We start from the raw sequence: 16,050 nt of genomic DNA, 5'->3' as shown, positions 1-16,050 counted from the left end.
CCATTTAGTGTGTGTGTGTGTGTGTGTGTGTGTGTGTGTGTGTGTGATAACATTTAAGATCTACTCTCAACAATTTTCAAGTATACAGGACAGAATTGTTAACTAGAGTTACCATGATGTCCGTTGGATCTTCCTCCCACCCCCCATTCTTCTTTAAGTATTTACACTGAGACTTTCTCTTCTCCACCCACCAAACCCAGAAGCGGCTGAAACTCCTGGTAATTACAGAAGGACAAGGGCAGCAATTTAATTAAAGCTTGCTGTGACTGCTCTTATGATAGCCATCAGGAAATATACACCCAGGCCTGGGTTTTTCCCTTTGGTAGAACAAACTAGATAACATGTCCCTGTTTATTGGAACAGTCCCAAACAGTCATGCGGTACATGATTTGTTAACTACACTGATTCTGACCTGAGTCAGCAGGGGAAACAAGAGGCTTGAGATGCCTAGAAACTTGTGGGCCTGCAAGTCAAGGCACTTTGCATACTTCAAATACTTTCTTTATTTCTCCTTTAATTTCTGAAACAATTTTCTCCCAAGACTTTCCTCTAGTAGGACACCAATAAGTCCACAGGTGACTATACCTCTAAATACTCGGATTTCCTTGACCATAATGCCACTGTTACATAACGTGGTGAGTGCCCCACTGCCAGGGTCGGCGGGGGTGGGGGTGGGGGGGAGCAGGGGGAGTGAAGCTTATATAGATTCAGTGTGAATGAGACCTGACCCCAGTATGGCTGGATTCTCACTACATTCTAACACCCCTGCTGCAAACATTCTTGGGCTATGCCTCCTTTCTCTCCTTGTTCTGCTTCACTCTCTGGCTAATGATTATCCATTTTCATGCATAATGAACTTAATATTAACTTAGGTTAATTAGTTTAATAATAATTTACTAGTAAGTAAAATAGCTATCCCTAGTTTTATACAATGTCATATTTTATAATCCACATAGTACCACTTGCATTAATACTATCTCTAAAACATTACTAATTTAAAAAAGAACAAAACATTACTTAATTAGGTTCTTCTTACATGAGGTGTGAGTATTAAATAAAACTATTCTACAAGTCATATAAAGCCATCATTGATCAGGTCCACACAACAAATACTTCAGCCTCAAAACTTCTACTTTCCATCATTTTTTTCTAATAAAAAGATGTAATATTCAATAATTTAAAAATATACATTGTGTATCCTAAAATATTTTATATAAAATAAATAGTGTTGAAGTAACCTATTTAAATGACAAAATTTGACGAACTTCTAGAGTTTTATTTTTACTACAATGTATCTTTCTTACTATGATTTAGCTTACTTACTTCCAAAATAAAACCAAGAAAAAACCTAAGATAAATAATTGATACCTGGTAAACTTACTAGAGACTAATTCATTTTAATAAGCCATTAAATGTTCTGCTGTGGCATGCCTTTCTCCATTGCCTGCTCTATGGTCCATGGTTCAAAGGCCGATATTTAAAGGGACCAAATCAAAATAATATTTAAGAGAAAATACACTGTCAAGGAAATTTGAAGGGAATTACTAATACAAAAATATTGAGCTTTTTTTTTCACATATATATGGATCAGGAGAGAAGGCCAAGAAACAGATAAAAAAAATCTGTGAAAGTTGATTCTGGTATAGGTAAGCATTGCACACCTAGGAAAAGATAAGAATTTATTGATATTGGAGTGCTTATTTATGTAAAATAAAATTAGGTGTCTCTCACACTATACCAAAAAAAAAAAAAAAATCAATTCCAAGTGGATTAATGACCTATGAAACACAAACCTGCAAAACAAAAACAAACACCTCAAAAATTCAGATCCTGAAAAAGAATAGATAAATATGGGTATTTAAGTTTCTGCACCTGGGCACCTGGGTGCTCAGTCTGTTAAGCCTCTGACTTCAGCTCAGGTCATGATCTCAGGGTCCTGGGGTCCAGCCCTGCTGGCTCCCTGCTCCCTTCTCCCTCTCCGACTGCCCCTACCCCCTGCTCTTTTTCTCTTTCTCTCTCTCAAATAAATAAATAAAATTTTTAACAAAAAATAAATTTCTGCACAAAAAAAAGACATCACAAACAATATGAAAGAAAAGCCACAATCTGGGAGAAAATATTTGCAATGCATATAATTTATAAAAGATTGGTATCCTGAAAAAGAACTGCAAATGAATGGATAAAGAGATAAGCAAACCAAAAGAAAAAGAAATATTCAAGTTTGTAAAAAGGTAATTCATATTAGAGGAAATAGGAACAACCAACAAAGAAATCAAAATATGTTCGACCTCACTAGAAATCTCAGAAATGCAAATTAGAACAATGAGATTCCTTTAAAAATATCAGTTGACAAAAACTGACCATATCAAGATGTGGTGGGTATATAAAGCAATAGCAATGCTCATATGCTACTGTTGAAACTATAAATTAGTATAACTGATTTGGAGAGCCATGTTACAATATCTCATGATATTGAAAATGCTCATACTTTTAGAACTACCAATTCCAATTATAGAAATAGCTTCAGAGAACCTCTTCTATATGCATATAAGGAATCATGCACAGAAATATCTAGAATATTGACTATAGAGAAAGATTAGTGTATTAGGATTCCCCAGAAAAATAGAATGAGGGAGGGGAAAGGCAAAAGGGAGGGTCAGAGTGGGGAAAAAGGAGAGATTTTAAGGAAATTGGCTCACATGATTATAGAGGCTGGCCAAGTCCAAAGTCTGTAGGGTAGGCCAACAGATTGGAGACCAGGGAAGAGAGGATGATGCAGTCTGAGTGTGAAAGCACTATTTGGCAGACTTCTCTTTTCTCTGAGGGAGGTCAATCATTTTTAATTAAGGTTTTCAACTGGTTGGATGTGGCCCACCAATATTATGGAGGGTCACTGGCTTTAGTCAAAGTCTACTTTAAATGTTAATCTTGTCTATTTTTTAGACAAGAATCATGTAGGATAATATGTGACCAAATATCTGGGTACCTAGGCCTACCCACATTAACATATTAACTAGCATAGTTAGCAACAACGAAAATGTCCATCCAGAACGGAATAGGTAAACACATGGTACTATGGTCATAAAGAAAGGGTACTATATATAACCATAAAAATGTGCAAACTAGAGATACAAATATCAACATAGACAAGGTACAAAATAATAAATAGTGAATGAAACATTTACAGAAGCTATATATAGTATGATGCCATTGATATCCTATTAAAGCAAATGAAACGTAATACTATATATTATTTATGGATATTCATATGGAAAAATATATATGTATGTACTATACACACACACACACATATATATAGATAGCCACACACACAATGGGAAGAATAATGGCCTCACAAAAATATCCATATTCTTTTATAATAAATTTATTTTTTATTGGTGTTCAATTTGCCAACATACAGAACAACACCCAGTGCTCATCCCCTCAAGTGCCCCCCTCAGTGCCTGTCACCCATTCACCCCCACCCCTGCCCTCCTCCCCTTCCTCCACTCCTAGTTCATTTCCCAGAGTTAGGAGTCTTTATGTTCTGTCTCCCTTTCTGATATTTCCCACACATTTCTTCTCCCTTCCCTTATATTCCCTTTCACTATTATTTATATTCCCCAAATGAATGAGACCATATAATGTTTGTCCTTCTCCGATTGATTCATTTCACTCAGCATAATACCCTCCAGTTCCATCCACGTCGAAGCAAATGGTGGGTATTTGTCGTTTCTAATGGCCGAGGAATATTCCATTGTATACATAGACCACAGCTTCTTTATCCATTCATCTTTCGATGGACACCGAGGCTCCTTCCACAGTTTGGCGATTGTGGACATTGCTGCTAGAAACATCGGGGTGCAGGTGTCCCGGCGTTTCATTGCATCTGAATCTTTGGGGTAAATCCCCAACAGTGCAATTGCTGGGTCATAGGGCAGGTCTATTTTTAACTCTTTGAGGAACCTCCACACAGTTTTCCAGAGTGGCTGCAAAATATCCATATTCTAAACCCTGTGTTATGTTACATAGCAAGGGTGAATTAAGTGGCAGATAGAATTAAAGTTGCTAATCAGGTAAACTTAAAATAGAGACATTATCCCTGATTATCCAGGATGGCTCAATATAAATCCCCAGGGTCCTTTGAATGTGGGAGAGAAAGCAGAATTGGAGTCAGAGATAGAAATGTTACAGTGGAAGCATTTGCTGGCTTTAGCGATGAAAAGAAGCTGTAAGTCAAGGAACATAGGTGGCCTGTGAAGATGGAAAAGTCAGGGGAAAGGATTGTACTCTAGTGCCTCCAAGGAAGAATGAAACTCTTTCAATACTTTTATTTTAATCTGGCATATTAGTCTGCTTAGAGTACCATAACAAAATATCACAGACTAGAAGGCTTAAATACAGAAATTTATTCTCACAGTCAGATGAGAGCTCCTTTTCTGACTTGTAGATGCCCCCTTTTGTACGTCCTCGTAGGCCTTTCCTTGGTTTGTGTGCATGAAGAGAGGACTCTAACCCTATTGGAAGGGCTACACCCTTTATATTCATTTAAGCTTAATTGCTTCCTTAGAGCAATTAAATTACTTTGGTGTTAGGGGTTCATCATATGGATTCTGTGGAAACACAAATATTCAATTAATGATGCCTAGTAGGAGTCATTTCGGACTTTTGGCCTCCAGAACTATGAAATAGTAAATTTGTATTGTTTAAAGCCACTAAGTTTGTAGTGGTTTGTTATAGCAGCATTAGTAAACTGGTAGAGATTTTGGGATCTGGGAGTCGGGTGCTACCAATACCTAAAAATGTAGAAGTAGGGATGCCTGGGTGGCTCAGAGTTAGTTAAGCATCTGCCTTCAGCCCAGGGTGTGATCCTGGAGTCCCAGGATCGAGTTCCGGGATCGAGTCCCTCATCGGGCTCCCTGCATGGAGCCTGCTCCTCTCTCTGCCTGTCTCTGCTTCTCTCTCTTTCTCTGTGTCTCTCATGAATAAATAAATAAAATCTTTAAAAAAATGTAGAAGTAGTTTTGGGATTTGGGAATAGGTAGAAACTGGAAGAATTTTAAGGAGCATGATAGAAAAAGCTATGATTGCCTTAAGTAAACTGTTCACAGAAATATGGATATAAGTGACTCTGCTGTCAGTATCCAGAAGGAAGTGAGGAACGTGGTAGGGAAAATATGTGCTGTTTTAGAGAACATCTACGTCATCATGAATAGACTGATGGTAGAAATATGGATTTAAGGTGAGGGCCAGATGAAAATGAAGAACATTGGAAACTAGAGGAAAAAGGGTATTTGTTAGATAATATCGGAAGCTTAGCTGAACTGTATCCTCTAGTAATTTTATAGTCACTACCTTATTCTTTTCAGATTAATAGGTATCTTATAGGCAGCTGCTTGGGACAGCGTAATACAGTGTTACTGATATAGTAATATAGGGGAACCTCAAACTTTTACCACCGATTTTAGCAGCCATTAATGTTTTCTTGCTGGAATCAAATTATGATGATAATTGGCAAATAGTGATTTTTCTAATTCCATCATTTCTTGTGCATTTTTTTAGTTGGCTTCTACTGCAAACAGTAACCTTCCTTCCTTCTTTGTCTCTTCCCTTCTTTTTTTTTTGGAGCATAATAGTTCTTGGGGAGCGTTGAATCATATTTAAAAAGTGCCTTATTATTCTAGCTACTGGGGTCATAGTGATTATTGTTTTCATTCAGATTAATTAATTATCAAAGGGAATCAAGATAGACACGCTAACTGAGCTTGACTTACTAGGATGACATTCCTTATTCTGTTTCTAACTAGAATCATTAGGTTTGTCTACTTGTTGAGTACTTTTGACTGAAAGATGTTATCAACCCAGGGCAACTGCGTGACTCAGTTGGTTGAGCATCTGCCTTCAGCTCAGGTCATGGTCCCAGGGTCCTGGGATTGAGCCCTACATTGGGCTCCCTACTTGTGGGGAGCCTGCTTCTCCCTCTCCTCCCTGCATGTGCTCTCAAATAAATAAAATCTTTAAAAAAAGTTGTTATCAACACTCCTCCCTGACACCCCATCACGCAATAACTCCCCTCCCATAAATACACCCAGACACAGCTCTGAGATTTCTAGCCAGTCCTGGATTCTCTGTGAGTGCCCGCTGCATGATGACATGATTAAAGAGATAAATTGGCCAAGTCCCCACAGTTTATGAATTCAGACTACATGGAATTGGGGTATGGCCTCAGGAGACTTACAGTATTTGCTGAAAACTGACACTTAAACTGAACATCAGAGAACATTCTGTCCCCCATTCCCCACTCCCAGGCTAACAAGCACCGAGTGAAAAGAACAGTGAATTACGGCTGGTAATGCTGCAAGTGACAGATTCTGAGGAGCAGACATTTAGTGAAACCCTCTAGCAAACTAACTCACATCTTGAATACCGGAAGACTTTGAAGCTGGAGGTGTCCTGAGAGTAAGCATAACAACAAACTGCAAACTAAGCCCAGTTTGTGACCAGATAAACACAAGTACTGGATAACTGGCATACCACGACCCAATGTGAGCTCACTGAGCATTACAAAATTTCCATCACTGTGAGCTCTCTCATACAACATAGATCCCGTGATGCTGCATCTTACTGCATCTGGCCAGGTGGTACTCAGTTGCATTTTGTCCCCCCATCTCTGAGGATGATCGTGTCAATCACTTGATTTTGGTAGGGGCTGCTAGGCTTTGCTGTAAAATTACTCTTCCCCTGTTAAATTTAAAAATATTTTGTGGGCTAGTGACTTGAAACTATAGGTCTTTTAGTTCTCGTCAAACTTTTAATTTACACACTTATGTCTATCTGCAGGAATGCGTGGTATCCTATTTTACTAAGTAATAATGCCTTGCTATTAATATTTTGATGCTCAAATTGTCTTTAATTTTGCTGGTAGGAGTCCTTTCAAGGTGGTTCTTTCATCTTTTAGACATGCCCCATCAAGCACCTCCTTGCTTTTTCTATAAGTTGTTTGAGGTTTGTCTTGTTCTTTTCCCTGACACAACTCTAGGATCAACCATTTCTTAAAGAGCCCAGTTCAAGTGGAGAGTGTATTTAGAAGCCAAGATTTAGAACTTGGCCGACAGAATGAAAACCTGTGACAGAATGACACTTTTCCTTTGTTCTCTTCTGGGTAAAAGACAGGCAACGAGAACCCCGGTTCTGAATGAGTGCATGACACTGTATCTCCATAGGTCACAGTATTCTGAGGGAAGGAGTCGCTGAAGTGGTATAGTCTCCACTCTAAGGCAGGCATAGGAAAACAGGACAAGGCCACAAATACCCTTATAAGATTTACCTTTTTGTCCCATATCCTTTGTTCCTTTAAAAATGTTTGTGTTTGGGATACCTGGGTGGCTCAGCTGGTTGAGTGTTTGCCTTCCGCTCAGGTCATGATCTCAAGCTCCTAGGATCAAGCCCCACATTGGGCTCCCTGCTTAGTGGGAAGCCTGCTTCTCCTTCTACCTCTGTCTGCTGATCCCTCTGCTTATGCTCTCTCTCTGTCAAATAAAGGAATGAAATATTTTTTAAAAATGCTGTAATTAAAGAATAATGATTACTTCACCCTACTGGTGAAGTAATCATAGAAGACTGGGAATATCATAGAAGTTGGCCACAGAATTCAGTCTACTAGTCTAACAATGCTTGCCATAGTGCAGGCATACAATAATTCTTTTATGAATAATCATAAGTTATTGCCATTAATTTTGTCTGCTGTGTGGTAAATCCAAACACCTAGAGACTACAGTCCATTTTGATTGCAAATATATTTTCTTATACTTTTATAGTATTCTCTCGGCCTCATCTGATTTCTGCTTCTGAAATTCCTGTTGTGTATCAATTAAAATCGGTATATTTGTTACTAGGAATCACCTTTTCTATCATTTCAGTTTATCTGACTTCCTGGACTTTCTAAAATCTCTTTTATCACGTTATCCTTCTACTTTATGCAATCTAGTGTCTCCGTCATACTTTAAAATGTGGTCGTCAAATTTTTCAACATTAAAATTTTGTTCTCACAAGAATGTTCCTTTTTCTCTCCTGCCTTTTCCAGAAAGTAATCTGCAGCATTCCCTCAAATCTCCTTGAAGTTATAAATTTGTGTACAAATGTCAGGACATTTGTTGTAATAACTAGTAATTTTCTCATTTAAATTTCTAACTTTTCACATGTGATGATTTTTCTATTAATGTTTCATGGTAATATATTTTTCTAGTATTTGCACTTAAATGGGTTCTACAGATAGTGAGTTTCTGCTCAACTCTTCCTTGCACTTTCTTAGAGAAGGGAAGGACTGTTTAGATCATGTGTAGTTTTACTTTGCTTGACCAGAGATCCTGCATTCTATGCGGAGAACTGGGAGGAGTGGGAGAGAAGAGGGAAAATGAAAGTAAGATTATTCCTGTCCCAGGAATAATGCCAGTACCTCTAGCGTCATTTGGGGTTGGTTGTGTTATCTGATAGCTAGTAGGGAAAGCCCTCCCTTTCTTGACCTGGCATAAGTAAAGCCACTAGGAAACAGCCATGCAAGTACCTTCGCTTGACCTGGCATGCTGTCTGTACCAACTGTAAACTGCACATGAGTGTTTTGGTTACCCTGAATTATTAGAATCTGGCATGGAGGAGTTGTTTAGGCTAATGAGTTAAACTGTGGGTTAGACATCTCTTGATCCATCCAGTCTTTCCTATAAAACAGAGTATGAAAATGCCTTTAAGTTTCTGACAGGTAGAAATCTTATTTTACAGCACTGGTATGGATTTAATAAAGATCATTATATGCTTTTGCTCCTTTGAAAGGTGACCCAAAAGGGAAAAGATGGGGAATGTGTAAGGTTCAGGATACCATCTAAATGGATTATGCACAGCTTATTTAAAAATAAAAATAAAATATGGAAAGAAATATAACAATATTTAAATCAGTTATTTGATTGTTGGTATAAATAATCTACAGACCATTACTGAAGTTTCTACTCAGGTGAACATATATTCTATTTAACCTGAATGATCTCATAACTATTATGCTCTGTGAATGAAAATGAATACAGGATATATAATGTGTTAATAATTACTTCAAAAATTATAAAAATGTTCTAGTTTTTTTTAAATATTTTATTTATTCATGAGAGACAGAGAGAGAGAGAGAGAGAGAGAGGCATAGACACAGGCAGAGGGAGAAGCAGGCTTCATGCAGGGAGCCTGACGTGGGACTCGAACCCGGTCTCCAGGATCACACCCTGGGCTGAAGGCGGTGCTAAACCGCTGAGCCACCTGGGCTGCCCAATGTTCCAGTTTTATAGTGAGTCTTTAAATATATTCTTCTTAAGGACATATCTTTTTCCTTGGAAATCATTGAAATATCAGTAATTTATTGTCTTGTTAATATGAAAATCTTTTTATAGTAGAAGATTAACTTAGAAAAGAAATTAAATATACTGTAATTTGTTGAAAACACAAATATACATTTTATGTTCCTTGGTAATATGAATATTATTATTTTAACATAATTTTAAAGGAAACTGAAATTATATTGATTTATAACTTATGTGAATATATAGTATTTGCAAAATAACATTAGTTGTTATACCCGTGAAGTAAATTGGAACTATATTTAATAAAATGTAACCTTTTATATTAAAATTACTTTAATAAGGCTTTAATTTTCTACAAAAATTGAAAATAAAAGAGATCATAGTTCAAAACAATTTACATGAGAGGTTTCATGATTAAATGTAAAAATTCCCATGTCCTTTCTCCAAAATGCACAAAGAAAAAGAACATGTATGAAATAAAAGAAAATGCATAAAAACATTTATCAGTAAGTGATACAGAAAATCAATTCATAATTTGAAAAGTCATGTCATATAACAAGAGCTTCAGGCATCACAGTATAATTCACATATGCTATAACTCATTTCAATAAAGGAAAAAAGTGAGCTTTTCTTTTACATAGTCCCAATCAATATACAGACTTCATGCATTCTGAGGAGACTTTCATTAATCCACTGCCACATTCCTTTTTATTCGTTATTTCCACTCTTTTCAAAAAACATGAAGTCCTAGATAAAAACAAAAGTACAGAAATGTGTTTTCAGCAACAGATATCATAAGTGTTAAGGGGTCTGATGAAACAATAATATAACTGCTAAGGAAAAAAATGACAAAATAAGTAGATCTGGGAAAAGTTGGTAGCTTTCCAATTTAATAGCAAGTAAATCCTGTAATTTTATTCACTTACTGATTACCTTCATGAATTTAATTATCGGTAATTTCTCTAAATATCACTTTTTCTAATTTTTCCACTCAAAATGTTTCTCTTTTTGTTCTTCCTTAACTTTTTGTACTCTTTCTCTAGTAATACAACTTCTTTTGAGACTGGAATTCAATGTACAACTTTCAGATTTTTTTCAGGAGAATGACAGCATCTTACAGGTAGCATCCATCTTAGATTATTTTTGGCCAGTTTTTTTTATTATTTAAATTCAATTAGCCAACATAAAGTACATACTTAGTTTAAGATGTAATGTTCAATAATTTACCAATTGCATACAACACCCAGTGCTCATTACATCACGTGCCCTCCTTAAGGCCCATCACCCAGTTGCTCCATCTCCCCCACCCACCTCCCCTCCTTGAATCTTCAGTTTGTTTCCTATAGTTAAGAGTCTCTTATGACTTTCTCCCTCTCTAATGACTTCCCATTCAGTTTTCTCTCCCTTACCTATTATACCCTGTACTGTTTCTTATATTCCACAAATGAGTGAACCCATATCATAATTGTCTTTCTCTGACTTATTTCACTCAGCATAATACCCTCCAGTTCTATTCACATCAATGTAAAGGGTAAGTATTTGTATTTTCTGATGGCTGAGCAATATTCCATTGTATACATACACCACATCTTCTTTATCCATTCATCTGTTGACGGACATCTGGGCTCTTTCCACAGTTTGGCTATTCTGGACATTGCTGCTATAAACATTGGGGTGCGGGTGCCTCTTCGGTTCACTACATTTGTATCTTCGGGGTAAATACCTAGTAGTACAATTGCTGGATCATAGGGTAGTACCATTTTTACCTTCTTGAGGAACCTCCACACTGTTTTCCAGAGTGGCTACACTAGCTTGCGTTCCCATCAACAGTGTAAGAGGGTTCCCCTTTCCCCACATCCTTGACAACATTTTTTATTTTCTGTTTTGTTATTTTTATCCATTCTCACTGGTGTAAAGTGGTATCTCATTATGGTTTTGGTTTGTATTTCCTGGATAGCAAGCAATGTGGAGCATTTTTCCATGTGTCTGTTGGCCACTTGGATGTCTTCTTTGGAGAAAAGTCTGTTAATGTCTTCTGCCCATTTCATTTTTTTTCTTCTGCCCATTTCTTGATTGGATTATTTTTTGGGTGTTCAGTTTATTAAGTTCTTTATAGATCCTGGATTCTAGCCATTTATCTCATATGTCATTTGCAAATATCTTCTCCCATTCTGTAGGTTGCCTTTTAGTTTTATTGATTGATTGTTTTACTGTGAAGAAGCCTTTTATCTTGGTGAAGTTCCAATAGTTCATTTTTGCTTTTGTTTCTCTTGCCTTTGGAGATATGTCCAGCAAGAAGTTGCTGCACCTAGGGTGGAAGAGGTTGCTATCTGTGTTCTCTTCTAGGGTTTTGATGGATTTCTGTCTCACATTTAGGTCTTTCATGTATTTTGAGTTTATCTTTGTATATCATGCAAGAAGATGGTCCAGTTTCATTCTACATGTGGCTAGTTTTTCCAGCACCATTTATTGAAGAGACTGTCTTTTTTTCATTGGATATTCTTTCCTGTTTTTTGGCTCAGTTTTATGATTTCTGTCTCAAACTTGTCCACTGTGTTCCCAACTTGCTTCACTATATCAGTGCCTAACCAGACCCTCTTCCCTATGACTTTCATCAAATTTTATGGATTTTCTCTCACTTCTATCATTTTCCTTTATTTGTTCACAAAGAAATAATTTAATTCTTATCATCATTCCCTTACAGTTGCATTAGTGTAATTTTACCTCTCATCAGTCCATTTCTCATATAGTTACCAGGATTTATCTTTCTGAGATTTGGATTTATTACTATTTTATTTATACCTAGTTTAAAGCCAACCAATTAAATAATTTTCAGTATCTTCCCAACATCTACAAGAATTTGTCCAATCTTTAAAAGTCCTTTAGAAGAGGCCCAATCTACCCCAAGTAATTTCCTAATAACCCTAACACAACTCTCAATCCCATTTCTCATATATCCAACCATCCCAGACTATCTTCTCTTCCATTTATATGCCTTTGCTTATGGTATGTGTACCTCTGGTCAAACAGTTTCCTAAGGTTAAGTTTAATTTTACTTTTCACGTGAAATAAACAGTGAAAACATAGTTTTTAAACAGAACTGTGGTTATATTTAAAACTTTATATAGAAAATATTGAGCCTAAACCAAATTAGATAGAATAGCAAAATAAAATCCCAATGGCCACTCATTGAGCTTTAATAATTATTAACATGGCTAATCTTGGTTCATTAACTACTTAACCCCCTCGATTCCCCTGCCCTCACCCTCATTATTGAAAAGTAAATCTATGATATTATACCATTTTATTCTGAAACACTTCAGTGTGTGCCCCTAAAAATTTGGACTCTTTTGCTTTTATATAAGCCCAGTATTACTAACATTTTTAAAAAGTAATAATTATTAATATCATCAATAACCAATGTTCAAATTTTTTTGAATTCCTTCTAAATGTCTTTTTATATTTCTGCAATTAGTATCTAAATATGGTCTACAAACTGCTTAAGTTGATGTATCTCTTTTTTTCCCATTATTTTTATCTTAAAAAGATTTCCTGACATTTATTTGTTGAAGTAACTGGATCTTTTTTCTGTGTATTCTCTCATTTTTTAGTTTTTTTTTTTGGAACTGCATCACCATGTCAGTGTTTAAGATTTTCATCCAGTGGTTCCAAACCTTGCTTGCACATTGCAATCACCTGACAGCTTGCAGGCTTGGTCCCAACTGCAGAGATTTTGATTTATTTTCTGGATGTAGTCTTGACATAAGGGGTTTGAAAGGTATCCAGGTATTTCTATTGCAGCTAGGGTTGAAAACTATTACTCTGTCCCATGAGTCATTGGCTTTGGCTGCATATGGAGTTATCTGGGGAGCTATCCAAACTTCTAATTCTGACCTTCTAATTTAGTTAAATTGGGGTACAGCCTGATACTTGGGTTTTTTTAAAGTTTCCTAGTTGATTTAATGTGAAGATAAGTTCAGAACCACCGCTTTATTACATGTAATTCCTCTCAAATGGCAATTCTACCTAATGGCTTAATTGGTTGTTTATTTACTCTTATTGGAATTTACACTCCTGTGTTAGATGATTTAATACTGAATCAGGATGAAAATCTAGTTTTACTGAGTCTAATCCATGTAAGCCCAAATTCAAACTCTTTTCCAAAGCACCGATTTCAACTTTTAAATAAAAACCCCAAAGACCAGGACTCCTCCGTAACATATGAGGTCCTTTTGTTACCATAAGAAACTGCACAGACTTCCCAGAGAAATTAGTCACATGTGAACCCAGAATACCAGGAGAAAATGAAATTTCGGAGCTAGAATTAAATGCAGCCCCTTGGAATAAAACCTATAAATTTAACAAAGTCATTTAAAAATGTACAATTTACTAAATCATTTCAGAATGACACTAAATAAAGCCTCTAAACCCAGGATTAGCAAGAATAGACTCACGATGAGGAAACATGCACCGAGCATCACAGCTTTCATTTTCACATCAAGATCTAAAGGGAACTGGATGCCAAAGTTATCAGTATCTGTAAATGCCTCTCTCACCAAACCAGTCCACTGCTTGGAAATCTTGCCAACCACATTTTCTTCATCAAGAGATTTAATCTAAAATGAAAAAAAAAATACATTTTTAAAGAATTCTAGAAAACTAGTAACACACTAAAAGTTGAAATAAAATGAAATACCCTATCAAAATTACATGGAATACTTAACTATAAACACATAATATCACTCATTAAATGTATATATATTCCTGTATCTACTTTTAGATGCATGAAAAAATATATCTGTTTTTTTGTTACAGTGAACTTACATGAAAGTAGTTTTGCCTAAAAATTTAACATTTTCTAGTCTACATTAAGAAAGTAACAAATGATCCAAAATAAAATTTAAGTAGGAAAAGATATAAATCTAAGATGTTTCTTTGGTGAAATTTCTAGAAGCCATGAGGAGGATACTAAACTAATACCCCATTCTATAAGAGATGCACAGGGGGTTTACATAAGCTAAGTGTTTAAATATGATGAGATGGTTTATTACTACCATCAGTAGGAAAATATGAAATGTGAAGAGCCTGGAAAAGAAGACTGGCAGTTTTGAGTACAAGAAAATAGCTAATAAGCAACTTGATGGGGTGCCCCAGGTCAAGGGTTGGGGTAACACTAGACAGTAGGGTGGATGCACAGTCAACAACAAAAAGAAGCATGTATGATAAAAAGAGCTCCAAAGTAAAATTTTTCTGATTTTACAATTCTGCTTGAGGAAAGCCCAGAGCCATCTTAAAGAGTTGAACAGACTGTGACTGGACAAATGCACCTCACCAAGTAGGCATGTGTGGGGATGAATGTAGCCCACAATTACCCTGGTACATGCATGTAGAGTTATGTATGTCAAACTAGGAAGAGATGAATCCTTTTTAAATGTGCACAAGGTACCACAAGTGCTAGCCACACCTACTTAAGCCCTAGCTCAGGTTGAGAAGAGCAAAATAAATGTGAATTAACTGGGGGCATCTGGGTGGCTCAGTCAGTTAAGCATCTGCTTTTGGCCCAGGTCATGATCCCCGGGTCCTAGGAACGAGCCCCATGTCAGGCTCCCTGCTCAGCAGGGTGTCTGGTTCTCTCTCTCCCTCTGCTGCCCCCGCCCCGCTTGTGCACTCTCACACTCTCCCTCTGTCAAATAAATAAATAAAATCTTTTTTTAAAAATGTGGGGAAACGGAACACAGTTGACTCATTTTCTTTTGGTGTGGGTGGATGGGTTCTTTAAAAATCTGAAATTAACTTCTAATATAACTATGATAGCATAGATTACGGTTCAGCAAATATTCATGAACTACCCTCCCCGACCAATTGTAGGTCTTGTTTATGCTCCTGTTCATTGATAGGTAGGGTTGGCCATGTGACTTGATTGACCAATGGAATGTTAAGAGATGTGACATGAGTAGAGGCCTAAAACATGGCTAAGTGCTTTGGTCTGGTTGTTGCTCTCCAGTGATCAGACTAGAAATGCATGATCCAGGTAGCTGTATTTGCTACCGTTCCAGAATGAACATACCTGGAGTAGACCTGAGACCAACTTACAGCCCAAATCAGAGCCATCTAGTGAAGCTTGGATATATTCCCTGAGACACAACTGACCTGCATATCTATTCACATGAGAATAAATCCCTGTAGTTTTAATCCACTGAGCTTTAGAGGTTGTTATGCATACTATTGTGGCTACATAGACTACTACAAATCCCTCTTGCATACCTGTATTTTTTGTTTGTTTTTAAAGATTTATTTATTTGAGAGAGAGAGCATGAGCAGGAGTGGCAGAAGAAGGAGGAGAGAAAATCTCAAGCAGATTCTATGCTGAGCATGGACACAAGGCTGGATCCCAGGACCCTGAGATCATGGCCTGAGCTGAAACAAGAGTTGGAGGCTTAACTGACTGCACCACCTAGATGCTCTGCATACCTGTGTTTTACATATTAATAGCTGTCATCAGCATTTGAAGCTAGTAAAAAAACCTTATATTTAAAAATTTGGTCATTTTTAATTTCTAAAGTGTTTTTTAAATGAAATATACAACAGATAATTTAGCCACCATAATCCTACCACTAGATTTAACAAATACTGACATTTCTCCTTTTTATTCCTATATAAGAAATAAAAAATTTACCAAAATTTATGAGAGAAGTAGAACATATAGTTTGTT

At 36.6% G+C, this 16,050-nt stretch overlaps 1 protein-coding gene across 5 annotated transcripts in view; it reads right to left on the bottom strand.

Moving 5' to 3' along the window:
• Nucleotides 1-9,653: 9,653 nt before the first annotated feature.
• The window catches only part of LOC140613880 (phospholipid scramblase 1-like), a 28,846-nt gene continuing 22,449 nt past the window's right edge, over nucleotides 9,654-16,050 (bottom strand). For all 5 annotated transcript variants that reach the window (XM_072792355.1, XM_072792356.1, XM_072792357.1 and 2 more), the window contains 2 exons: nucleotides 13,793-13,954; nucleotides 9,654-10,085 (listed from right to left, as the gene is read on the bottom strand). In XM_072792355.1, the coding sequence (XP_072648456.1) occupies nucleotides 10,047-10,085; nucleotides 13,793-13,954 (201 nt within the window). In that variant the 3' untranslated portion in view covers nucleotides 9,654-10,046. The remainder of the gene's footprint in view (nucleotides 10,086-13,792; nucleotides 13,955-16,050) is intronic.

Source organism: Canis lupus, chromosome 22 (genome assembly GCF_048164855.1).
Source record: "Canis lupus baileyi chromosome 22, mCanLup2.hap1, whole genome shotgun sequence".
NCBI classification, from domain to species: domain Eukaryota; kingdom Metazoa; phylum Chordata; class Mammalia; order Carnivora; family Canidae; genus Canis; species Canis lupus.
The sequence above is the reverse complement of the archived record's forward strand: the minus strand, read 5'-3'. Positions and strand labels throughout refer to the sequence as shown.